Source organism: Salvelinus fontinalis, chromosome 1 (assembly GCF_029448725.1).
Source record: "Salvelinus fontinalis isolate EN_2023a chromosome 1, ASM2944872v1, whole genome shotgun sequence".
NCBI classification, from domain to species: Eukaryota; Metazoa; Chordata; class Actinopteri; order Salmoniformes; family Salmonidae; genus Salvelinus; species Salvelinus fontinalis.
The window spans coordinates 94,682,888-94,695,857 of NC_074665.1; the positions used below are offsets into that span (position 1 = coordinate 94,682,888).

Below are 12,970 nucleotides of genomic sequence, written 5' to 3' on the forward strand. Positions count from 1 at the left end.
AAGACTCCTGAACAGGTAATCAAATGGCTACCCGGACTATTTGCATTGTTTGTCCCCCACCCCCCCTGAACCCCCTCTTGTACGCTGCTGCTACTCTCTGTTTATCATATATGCACAGTCACATTAACTATATATCCATGTAGATATGTACATACTACCTCAATTGGCCAGATCATCCAGTGCTCCCGCACATTGGCTAACCGGGCTGTCTGCATTGTGTCCCACCACCCACCACCCGCCAACCCCTATTTTACGCTACTGCTACTCTCTGTTCATCATATATGCATAGTCACTTTAACCATATCTACATGCACATACTACCTCAATCAGCCTGACTAACCGGTGTCTGTATGTAGCCTCGCTACTTTTATACTGTTGTTTCTATCTCTTGACATTATTTTTTATTTATTTTATTGTTCACCTAATAATTTTTTTTTGCATTATTGGTTAGAGCCTGTAAGTAAGCATTTCACTGTAAGGTCTATTCGGCGCAAGTGACAAATAAACTTTGCAGGTTCGTGTTCTAACATATTTCAGCATCACTTGTAAACACAACTAGTAAACATCCCAGTTGCCATAACTCAAGCAAAAACAAAAAGTGAGTAAAATTGAAAAACTGATCTCAGTTCAGTGTCTGGGGGCAAATTCACTTTTGCAGAGGGAGCGGGTAAAGCGCTATTAACCAATCAGGTTTATGCATTTTGACGTGACGTCACACAACATCATGGCGGTGTACATGCTGAACACAAACACAGCACACTTTTACCTACGAAGATAAGCAATCGGGATAATGACAAGCGATTCATTTTGCGTTTAAATAGTCAAGTCATCTATGGTAAAGTCAAATGAGGAACAAGAAAACTGACGACGAAATATGCCAAATCCAAGAAAGCATGACCATAACACTGGCTCAAATGACATAAGTGAAATCTGGAGTCATGTTTCCACATTTTCTCAAAAAAGGTTGAGAACAAACAAATCGGGTAAAAGCCCGAAACTGACACCCAAATCTTCACCTTCTGTCAGGAAGTCACCACATACTCGTTCTAAAGGTAAGATGGTTGCTAAAAGTGCACGGGAATGGTATCGTTATCCAGCTAGTTGGGTAGCTAACAACATCTAGACCCAATAGCTAAGTTTGGCAAACGTTCGTGTAGGTTGCAGGATAAACAGCTCGAACGTTAATTAGCTGGGCAGAGCCGTAGTTAGCTAGCCAGGGCCACGTTCAGTTGCCAAACGTTTTTCAACGTTGCAGATAGAAATGTAATGTATAGAACTGATGTGATTCCTCGTTCTATTTCTATCTGAACGTTCCAAAACCATTGGTTTGTTTATTAGGATCCACGTTAGCGTTTTAATTGTAACCTTTAATTAACTACAGCACATGCAGCAGCTACTCTTCCTGGGGTCCACATAAAACGTACAAATAAATTACTAAGTACTAAACAGTTATAGACAAGGACATTATACAAATATAAAACATAAGAGTTATATATTAGAAAGACACCAAGAGACAACAAAAATACTATTTACACACTATTAATATATTCATATTCTTATATACAGTTAAATTAGATTTTGGGGCTCCCGAGTGGCGCAGCAGTCTAAGGCACTGCATCTTCAGTGCTAGAGGCGTCACTACAGACCCTGGTTCGATTCCAGGCTGTATCACAACCGGCTGTGTTTGGGAGTCCCATAAGGCAGCGCACATTTGGCCCAGCGTCGTTAGGGTTTGGCCGGGGTAGGTTGTCATTGTAAATAATAATTTGTTCTTAACTGACTTTCCTTGTTAAATAAAAAATATATAATCTTTAGAAAGAAGAGAGGTGCTGTGATACAATAGGTTATTTTTAAATATTTTTTCAAAGCTAAACTGACTTTTTTCCTGAGTGGCAGAGCATTCCACGATGACATGGCTCCATACATAACTGAACACTGCATTAGCCCCTAGTCCCACACGCGCTGATGCTCTCCCTATTGTACTCATGCGTGACCAGGTAGACCCCATTTGTTGTTCACCTATTTAGTATGTCTAGTGACCTCCTTACAGTTCGTCTCGTTCCCACCAGATCTGGAGACGCCCAAACGACGAGCGAGGGGCAGATACACGGGCTTAAACAACATTGCTGATTCACCCGGGGATGGAGATATTTTACAAGACATCATATGGGACCCGGCATCACCTACTCCTGCTAGAAGTGGTATGATGGTGTTGTTAAGTCACCTGATGAACAAAAGGCTGATTTAGCTTTAAAATTAGCATATCTTTGTCCTTCATTCCTCCTCTTCCTCATTCTCCTCACACCTATCAGACCATCATGTGTCATCCTCAATCCACCCATCTTTTAGTTGTTCTTCTCAAAGCCGGTACATGACGGTGTCTTAGTTGATAGAAGGTCATGTGTTTCATTCCTCCACAGATCACAGAGCCGACACACAGGCTACTTACAGTGTCCGCTAGTGGTCTTTATGCCCCAAGTGATTGTGATGACTATGTATGCGTGCCAACAGAAGGCTAACTGTTGCTGTCCTTATTCTCCAGGGGAATGGCCCAGCGACACCAGAGTTGTTGAGATATCAGACATTGTCAATCGGATCGCCCCTAAGGTCAGTATATAAAACATGTTCACCGTGTCACTGAGGTCCATTGATAGATGGAGTATAGGCCGTCATTGTAAATAAGAATTAGTTCTTAACTAACTTGCCCAGTTAAATATAATAAATGAATAGATTCTGGTGCCCTGCAGCACCAACATGTTTTAGAATCATGTGTTACTGTGGATATAAAGGCCTCGCTATATTAAAATGTAAAAGACTGCATTCTACTGTGTTGATTTGTTTCAGTGGATGTAAAGAGATGCTTTGAAAGAAGACATTCTAAATCTGGTTCTTCTTGAAGCACTGGAGGTTAAAGCCTGGGCCCTGGCTTGAAAGTACTCCCAAAGCTTTAGCTTGGTCATAGCACACAAACCAGCTGTTTGTTTTCCTTTTCCAGGATGCCCAGCATGTCTCTGTGGATAGTCCTCTGCTCCAGTGGATTGGGGACAGTGCTGTCCCCTGTACCCCAGAGGTACGCCCGCCCAATGCAAGGAAGAAATCCACTCGGTGAGTGAACTTGTACAAATCACTTGTGTATTCAGCTTGACAAGTTGAAAACCTTTTATTTAACATGTAAGGTTTATTTCTCGTCCAATAGTTTTGTCTTTTCCAGTAATTCTCTTAATCAGATCATTCTTGCGTTCAGATTTTTTGCTAGTGCTTATACCAGCTTCTTCAAAGGTTCCTCAATATATTAATTATGCCTTACTTGTTCATTCATCCACTCACTTCATCCTCTCCTCTCTACAGGAAAAGCTCAGTGGAGGACTTGATGCAGCTGGCCAGGCAGTTTGACATCAGCATGCACCAGCAGGACAGAGAGAGGAAGAGTTCTGAACACAGGAACAATAACATAAACAACAACAGGTACGAGGAGGAACCCAAGGGCTCGACGACAATGTCGTCATCAGCCCAGCAGGTAGAGGCGGAGCTTAACGCTCTGTTCGACGGGCCGACGCAGCGAGTCACCGGACGGCTCAGCCAAGGGTCGACCGCCTCCACCTGTTCTCAGGAGGTCAAGGTTCAAGTTGGGGTCAGCCATCTCACTACCGATGACCTCGTCAAAGTGTCGGAGGTCAAGCCTGGCGGGGGAAGCACGTCTGGTTCATCGGCTCGTACTGGTAAAGAGGATGTGGGACAGTGGAATGCCACGACAACTGTGGCGAAAGACGAGGACTTTGACTGGGAGGATGACGACCTTCTCAATGACCCTATCGTGTTGGAGATGACCCAGAATCCTGAGGGGCTGAAAACGCTGTCCCCCAAACCCAGCAGCTCACTGACTCTGAGCACTGACAGAGACAACACACAGCTGCTAACAGATACAGAAAAGACCCTACCACCCTCCTCTACTACCTCTAATCCTATCAGCCTGCCCTCTCACTCTGTCTGGAAGGGGACAAGCACACACCTTCAACCCTCAAACAGAGGTGGCCTCACTGGGCCGTGTCCTAAACCCAAGCCCGCCAGCAGAAACACTTTCCTGCTGGAGCCCAAACTTTGTTTCCAGGTGAATATGGCTCCGACAACCAGAGAAGCACCCAGACCGTTCCTCACTGTTGGAGAGGCCCAGCCTGAGAGGCCCGGTGTGTCTGCAGCCCTGGGGAGTAGGGGCCCCAGTAGAGATTCTGCAGAAGGGGTGAGCACAGCCACAACTCCAACCTCCCGTGGAACCACAGCCCCAGACTCCGCTTTCAAAGACATCTCAGAGGAGGACCTCCAGTCCCTGTTTGACTCTGAGTCGCTGTGGAACGACGACGAAGGTGACGATGACGAACTGCTGTATCAGGTGTGTGACGACGTGGAGAGGATCTCCAACAGTCAGTCCGATGGTGCCACCGCAACCACGGATGCCACTGAGGTCCGCGTCCAAGAGAGCAAACCGAAAGCCACTCCAACCGCCCCTCTGGCTGCAGCGAGAGAGGGGTCTATGACTATGGATAGGGCTGTAGGTGGTCCTAGCAGTAAACAGTCAACCACCTGCACGTCTGGCCGCTCCAACTCGGCACCAGGAGATAGGAGTAGCACCCCTGTGCACTTTCAGAGATGGAACATTCCAGCGAAAGCAGGTAATGTTTGGGTCGGACATCATACAGTCATGTCCCAGAGCCATCCAGGCAGCGGGGAGGGTCTGGACAAGTTTACCCAGCTGAGGGGTGCTCCAGCCCGGGGAACATTTGGCCTAGGATCCCTTGGAGTTAGAACCTTCCAAGCGGGGGACTCAAAGTCGGTCATGCCACGGACAGTGTCGGCGAGTGCCCTCCCAAAGTTGAATTCCCATCATGCATCATCGTTCAAGAGACATCTGTCGGACTCGGCCGCCATCGGCAACAAAGGTGAGCTTTTTACCCCATAAAAAGGCAAAACAATAATCCTCCACTTGTCAGTTTAGCTCTAGTATTACATTAAATGTTGGCCCCTAACAACACATTAGGCCAATTAGGAAGTTTACTCAAAGCATTATCCACTTATCCCTGGAAGTCAAGCTAGTCCAGTGTACTGAAGAGAAGAGCTCCCCATAGTCAGCCAGTGTAGCTGGTTTTAAACTTGTCAAGTACATGACAAAACGCATCTAATGGAGGCAGTCAAGTTTACTGAAGAGATGGCTGTTGGGTCAGGGCTCTGAGAGGTTAGGAGGTAAATAGATGGCTGTTGGGTCAGGGCTCTGAGGTTAGGAGGTAAATAGATGGTTGTTGGGTCAGGGCTCTGAGAGGTTTGGGTCAGGGCTCTGAGAGGTTAGGAGGTAAATAGATGGTTGTTGGGTCAGGGCTCTGAGAGGTTAGGAGGTAAATAGATGGCTGTTGGTTCAGGGCTCTGAGAGGTTAGGAGGTAAATAGATGGTTGTTGGGTCAGGGCTCTGAGAGGTTAGGAGGTAAATAGATGGTTGTTGGGTCAGGGCTCAGAGGTTAGGAGGTAAATAGATGGCTGTTGGGTCAGGGCTCTGAGAGGTTAGGAGGTAAATAGATGGTTGTTGGGTCAGGGCTCTGAGAGGTTAGGAGGTAAATAGATGGCTGTTGGGTCAGGGCTCTGAGAGGTTGGGAGGTAAATAGATGGCTGTTGGGTCAGGGCTCTGAGAGGTTAGGAGGTAAATAGATGGTTGTTGGGTCAGGGCTCTGAGAGGTTAGGAGGTAAATAGATGGTTGTTGGGTCAGGGCTCTGAGAGGTTTGAGTCAGGGCTCTGAGATGTTAGGAGGTAAATAGATGGCTGTTGGGTCAGGGCTCTGAGAGGTTGGGAGGTAAATAGATGGCTGTTGGGTCAGGGCTCTGAGAGGTTAGGAGGTAAATAGATGGTTGTTGGGTCAGGGCTCTGAGAGGTTAGGAGGTAAATAGATGGCTGTTGGGTCAGGGCTCTGAGATGTTAGGAGGTAAATAGATGGCTGTTGGGTCAGGGCTCTGAGAGGTTAGGAGGTAAATAGATTGCTGTTGGGTCAGGGCTCAGAGGTTAGGAGGTAAATAGATGGCTGTTGGGTCAGGGCTCTGAGGTTAGGAGGTAAATAGATGGCTGTTGGGTCAGGGCTCTGAGAGGTTAGGAGGTAAATAGATGGCTGTTGGGTCAGGGCTCAGAGGTTAGGAGGTAAATAGATGGTTGTTGGGTCAGGGCTCTGAGAGGTTAGGAGGTAAATAGATGGTTGTTGGGTCAGGGCTCTGAGATGTTAGGAGGTAAATAGATGGCTGTTGGGTCAGGGCTCTGAGAGGTTAGGAGGTAAATAGATTGCTGTTGGGTCAGGGCTCTGAGAGGTTAGGAGGTAAATAGATTGCTGTTGGGTCAGGGCTCTGAGAGGTTAGGAGGTAAATATATGGTTGTTGGGTCAGGGCTCAGTGGTTAGGAGGTAAATAGATAGCTGTTGGGTCACGTCTCAGAGAGGTTAGGAGGTACATAGATGGCTGTTGGGTCAGGGCTCAGAGGTTTGGAGGTAAATAGATGGTTGTTGGGTCAGGGCTCTGAGAGGTTAGGAGGTAAATAGATGGCTGTTGGGTCAGGGCTCTGAGAGGTTAGGAGGTAAATAGATGGTTGTTGGGTCAGGGCTCTGAGAGGTTAGGAGGTAAATAGATGGCTGTTGGGTCAGGGCTCAGAGGTTAGGAGGTAAATAGATGGCTGTTGGGTCAGGGCTCTGAGAGGTTGGGAGGTAAATAGATGGCTGTTGGGTCAGGGCTCTGAGAGGTTAGGAGGTAAATAGATGGTTGTTGGGTCAGGGCTCTGAGAGGTTTGGAGATGTACTTTAGAACTGAAGAGCAATAATATTCAATAATGTATTTTCAAAGATGTAAAGGCTGAGTAAATGTGTAAATGTATTAACTTCTTGTGCATAAAAATTGATACACTAATTGCCTGTGCTTTTTATCCGCCAGTCACTGTAGCCACATTTTGTCTTTAAGCTTTTCAATTGCAGTCAGAGTCATATTTCCATGTAATGTGATTTGTTTCTCAGTGTTCGTCAGCAGTCCGGTGACGGGGCGATGCACGGAGGAGGAGATTGAGAGGAAGAAGCAGGAGGCCATAGCCAGAAGAAGGACCAGGGAAACCTCCCTAAAAGCAGGGGGACTTCCTCTGTGACGAAGCAACTGGACACTAGATTAATACACAGTTAACCAGAATACCTATAGAGTAGCTCTCCTCTGCTAGGTAGGTACCATAAACATTTCTCACGGTTTCTTCACAGAACACTGTCGGCGCTACTAGGACGGTGTTGCGTTACGGAGCTATGCTGCTTGACACACACACACACACACACACACACACACACACACACACACACACACACACACACACACACACACACACACACACACACACACACACAGAGAGCGACCTTATCTCTGGTCTCTACTGGAGATGAATTGGTTTCTGTTGTTTGAGAGATGCTGCACTTTTTTAGTTGTTTACATTGTCACTGTTGTTCTTTCTGGAGGTCACTGAACCGTTGAGTAGAATATACAGCAGCAACACTTTATCTGGAGTCACAGCAAGCGGTTGGCTTGTAAGGCCTTTACAGCACCTCAAAGGAGATTTGGGTCACTTTTCTTTTTTTTCTTTTTTACACGTTAATCTGTTGGCACTCCAAGTAGATAATGAGTCATCTTGATGAGCAATGTGGAGATCTGTTCTACTGTCCTCCAATAGTATCTTTCAGAGGAACTGTGGGTCCAGAACTCACCTTGTTGCTGTAACTCAACATTATAGGACATTATCTTTACACTGCATGTGTTGACATGTGCTGTATTAGTACCTTGAGTTCTGCACCTCATCCAGAAATGAGGACACCAACACTAAGCAGGTTTCCATCCGGGAAAGAAAATGTCACCACAGACCTGATGGAAACGGCGAATTTGTCAGTAAACTCGTCCAAAATGTCGACAAAACAATATACGCTAGACGAGATGGGATATTTTTGTTTCTGTAAAATTCATGCGAGACGCTTTTTTTATCCTCAAATATTGATATAATAGCCATTATGTCGACGTAAACTTTAAGTCACACGATGATATGTTGTGTGGCCCTCGCACTACGACTCCTAAAAGCATGCAGTTTATTAAGCTACATATTAAATGAGTTCTGATTAACTTCACAGGGTGGTGAAAGTCTAAGGTGATGATGCTCCTTTCCATTCAATATCAAGGGTCTTATTCTGGTGACATGATGATCGATGCTCCTTTCCATTCAATATCAAGAGTCATATTCTGGTGACATGATGGTTGATGCTTGGCTGCCGTTTGACAAATAAGTACAAATCTGGCTCTTTTGTCCATAATAATCTCATCATGTAGGCTAGAGGCCGACCTGCATCTGTGAGCTGTTGGCTAGAGCACGTGTCAAAACCAAAGTGGGCACATTTGCTATACAGCGCAACATTTGTAGTGACAAAGCCATCAGTAGAGTTGAAAATGTTACCTTTATTTAATTAGGCAAGTCCAGTTTAAGAACAAATTCTTATTTACAATGACGGCCAAACCCGGTCGACGGTGCTCCATCCTATGGGACTCCCAATCACGGCCGGATGTGATGTAGCCTGGATTCGAACCAGGTACTGCAGTGTACAGGTACTACGCCTCTTGCACTGAGAAGCAGTGTCTTAGACCACTGCGCCACTCAGGAGCCCAAATGCCATGAAAGACCATTTAAGACTTTTTAAACTCAGAATTGAAGGTAAAAGTTATTTTGATGTGCACTACGTCATCACGCACAGCCTTTTACCCACAAGTCAGTGGGATGAAAACACGGCTCTGGTGGGAAAATGCACATGGTTTTTTCCCCCTGATTTTTTTGAATATTCCCATAAAAATCTGTGGCCAACTATAAGGAAAAGTAGCTATAAAGCTGTAAATGAAGGTTGAAGTCCAGGCATGTCACATGGTGGTGTAAAATACAAGGCCCGAGGTGAAATACTATGAGGAAGCGCTTCTGTATCTACTTCTGTTATCTCAAGGGGTCCATTGTATCAGTCAAGTCTCATTGACCGTAGAGACCGGTTATGCCTTGGAGCTGTGCATCTCCATCAGATTTGTTTTTAGTGTCTTTGTCTTTGTACCAGAGATGACCAGTTATACCTAAAAACTACTGTGTTGGCCAAAACCACCTGGCATATACCGTTTCATCAAAATGTTCTTTCACGTTTGGTTATAAAAGATGATCAAAGCAGTGCTTTTAGAGACTGCAGCTCGGCAGTGAATCAAGACCGTGTGATGTTATCTTGAAGTACTCTTGCGACTTTATTAAAACCCAATGTGTTAGAAAAGTAAGTTGATTTTCCTTTCATTTGTACTTGAATATGTCACTACTGACTAGATTTGACTTTTTCACCATCTTGTTTAAAAAAATAAATGTTTTAATGCATTTTATTTTTCTTTACGTTGTCATAGTTACTTTGTTTTTATTTCTTACGGTGGTCCATATTTGCACAGGTCACAGTGGTATGAGCAGAAAGACCACAGTATCATGCCACTTATGCAATATTACTAGATGTGTTATTCATTCTGAGTCAAACCCACCATTAAACTATCATCAAAACATGCTGCCTTTCCTCTCTGATTCATTCCAACTCACATGTGGCTCTTCCCACCAGCCTCCACTGGTGTGGCTTATTTCCAGAATGATGACAGACATGGCAATGAGCAATTTTGTAAGTTTCTCCTTCAACTACAAGTCAGACGTTGTGAACGGCTAATATCTCTCACGGTGGACGATATTAGATCATTGAGGGATTATATTTATATTGAATCTAATTTGTCTTCCACACCTGCCGTATTGTGTGTGGTACAGTGTGTCTTTGTACTCCCTTGAGAATTCACCAGTGTACTTCTGATGAGAGCCCCCCCCCCAGCCATTTCTGATGAGAGCCCCCCAGCCATTTCTGATGAGAGCCCCCCAGCCATTTCTGATGAGAGCCCCCCCAGCCTTTCTGGTGAGAGCGCCCCCAGCCATTTCTGATGGGATCCATTTTGTGCCTGCCAGAGTAGAGCTCTCAGGTAGAACACACCTGTGTGGGTGGGTGTGCCCACAGGGAACTGTGTGTGTATTGGTGTGTGTGTTCACCCTCCTCTCTTCAGCAGCACATTGACAGTAAATCTAAATGGCAGGACAGTTTGGCGCGGGCATAAAGGTGGCTTTATGACTATGATTATAGTTATGATGATGACTACCATTTATTTCAACTATCTGATGAAACCTGCGAGGCCAACAAGTGTTGAGGCCAACAATATCCTACCTGCTGATGGATTGATGGATTTCTGTAATAGTGAACACTGTGTGTCCACACCACAAGGTCTGCTTTGTGGGAACAGAATGATTGTATTGCTGTTAGTCTGGCGTTAGACAGTAATGGCTGCCCATCATGTTGCCATGGTAATGGTTTCAATTCTGTCTTTTTAATGTTCCTGTTTAGTGTACATCTACTGGATGTGTTTAGTTTGTTAACAAGACATTTGTGGAGTGATTGAAAACTAGTCTTAGTGACTACAAGCTAAGTGGATGTAAACTTCTGACTTCAACATTTAAACATTATAGTTTTGGCAAGTCGGTTAGGACATCTACTTTGTGCATGACACAAGTAATTTTTCCAACAATTGTTTACAGACAGATTATTTCACTTATAATTCACTGTATCACAATTCCAGTGGGTCAGAAGTTTACATACACTAAGTTGACTGTGCCTTTAAACAGCTTGGACAATTCCAGAAAATGATGTCATGGCTTTAGAAGCTTCTGATACGCCAATTGACATCATTTGAGTCAGTTGGAGGTGTACCTGTGGATGTATTTCAAGGCCTACCTTCAAACGCAGTGCCTCTTTGCTTGACATCATGGAAAAATCAAAAGAAATCAGCCAAGACCTCAGAAAAAAATGGTAGACCTCCACAAGTCTGGTTTATCTTTGGGAGCAATTTCCAAATGCCTGAAGGTAAAACGTTCATCTGTACAAACAATAGTATGCAAGTATAAACACCATGGAACCACACAGCCATCATACCGCTCAGGAAGGAGACGCGGTCTGTCTCCTAGAGATGAACGTACTTTGGTGCAAAAAGTGCTAATCAATCTCAGAACAACAGCAAAAGACATTGTAAAGATGCTGGAGGAAACAGGTACAAAAGTATCTATATCCACAGGAAAACGAGTCCTATATCGACTTAACCTGAAAGGCTGCTCAGCAAGGAAGAAGCCACTGCTCCTAAACCGCAATAAAAAGCCAGACTATGGTTTGCAACTGCACATGGGGACAAAGATCATACTTTTGGAGAAATGTCCTCTGGTCTGATGAAACAAAAATAGAACTGTTTGGCTATAATGATCATTGTTATGTTTGGAGGAAAAAGGGGGTGGCTTGCAAGCCGAAGAACACCATGCCAACCGTGAAGCACGGGGGTGGCAGCATCTTGTTGTGGGGGTGCTTTGCTGCAGGAGGGACTGGTGCACTTCACAAAATAGATGGCTTCATGAGGAAGGAAAATTACGTGGATATATTGAAGCAACATCTCAAGAAATCAGTCACGAAGTTAAAGCTTGGTCGCAAATGGGTCTTCCAAATGAACAATGACCCCAAGCATACTTCCAAAGTTGTGGCAAAATGGCTTAAGGACAACAAAGTCAAGGTATTGGAGTGGCCATCACAAAGTCCTGACCTCCAATCCTATAGAAAATGTGTGGGCAGAACTGAAAAAGCATGTGCGAACAAGGAGGCCTACAAACCTGATTCAGTTACACCAGCTCTGTCAGGAGGAATGGGCCAAAATTCACCCAACTTATTGTGGGAAGCTTGTGGAAGGCTACCCAAAACGTTTGACTCAAGTTAAACAATTTAAAGGCAAAGCTACCAAACACGAAATGAGTGTATGCAAACTTCTGATCCACTGGGAATGTGATGAAAGAAGTAAAAGCTGAAATAAATCATTTTCTCTACTATTATTCTGATGTTTTACAACCTTAAAGTAAAGTAATGATCCTAACTGACCTAAAACGAGGGATTTTTACTAGGATTAAATGTCAGTAATTGTGAAAAACCGAGTTTAAATGTATTTGGCTTAGGTGTATGTAAACTTCTGACTTCAACTGTATTTTTTTAGACTTTGGATCACTTAATTTGTATCTATTGAAGTACGGGATTGGTAAAGTAGGGATAGTATGCTACTTCCTTTATTCAGAACAGAAACAAAAGCTAAATGTAGTCATATATTTATTCACAGTGGTACAGAGGGAGGGAAGAAGACCAGTGGACCTTCGTCTATTTATTCACAGTGGTACAGAGGGAGGGAAGAGGACCAGTGGACCTTCGTCTATTTATTCACAGGGGTACAGAGGGAGGGAAGAGGACCAGTGGACCTTCGTCTATTTATTCACAGTGGTACAGAGGGAGGGAAGAGGACCAGTGGACCTTCGTCTATTTATCCACAGTGGTACAGAGGGAGGGAAGAGGACCAGTGGACCTTCGTCTATTTATTCACAGGGGTACAGAGGGAGGGAAGAGGACCAGTGGACCTTCGTCTATTTATTCACGGGTACAGAGGGAGGGAAGAGGACCAGTGGACCTTCGTCTATTTATTCACGGGTACAGAGGGAGGGAAGAGAACCAGGGGACCTTCGTCTATTTATTCACAGGGGTACAGAGGGAGGGAAGAGAACCAGGGGACCTTCGTCTATTTATTCACAGTGGTACAGAGGGAGGGAAGAGAACCAGGGGACCTTCGTCTATTTATTCACAGTGGTACAGAGGGAGGGAAGAGGACCAGTGGACCTTCGTCTATTTATTCACAGTGGTACAGAGGGAGGGAAGAGGACCAGTGGACCTTCGTCTATTTATTCACAGTGGTACAGAGGGAGGGAAGAGAACCAGGGGACCTTCGTCTATTTATCCACAGTGGTACAGAGGGAGGGAAGAAG

At 44.8% G+C, this 12,970-nt stretch overlaps 1 protein-coding gene across 2 annotated transcripts in view; it reads left to right on the plus strand.

The window, feature by feature from the left end:
- The first annotated feature begins 713 nt into the window (after positions 1-713).
- Positions 714-12,970, plus strand: part of etaa1b (ETAA1 activator of ATR kinase b) — a 17,590-nt gene continuing 5,333 nt past the window's right edge. Inside the window, exons 1-6 of one of the 2 annotated variants that reach the window (XR_008761053.1) lie at positions 714-1,052; positions 2,070-2,201; positions 2,543-2,607; positions 2,996-3,105; positions 3,349-4,934; positions 7,029-7,222. Coding sequence is in view for 1 of the 2 variants with exons in the window: in XM_055936677.1 (XP_055792652.1) it covers positions 875-1,052; positions 2,070-2,201; positions 2,543-2,607; positions 2,996-3,105; positions 3,349-4,934; positions 7,029-7,153 (2,196 nt within the window). In the remaining variant the exon portion in view is untranslated. Of the gene's footprint in view, positions 1,053-2,069; positions 2,202-2,542; positions 2,608-2,995; positions 3,106-3,348; positions 4,935-7,028; positions 9,608-12,970 lie in introns of those variants that run through there. The other variant, XM_055936677.1, reaches the window with a different exon arrangement.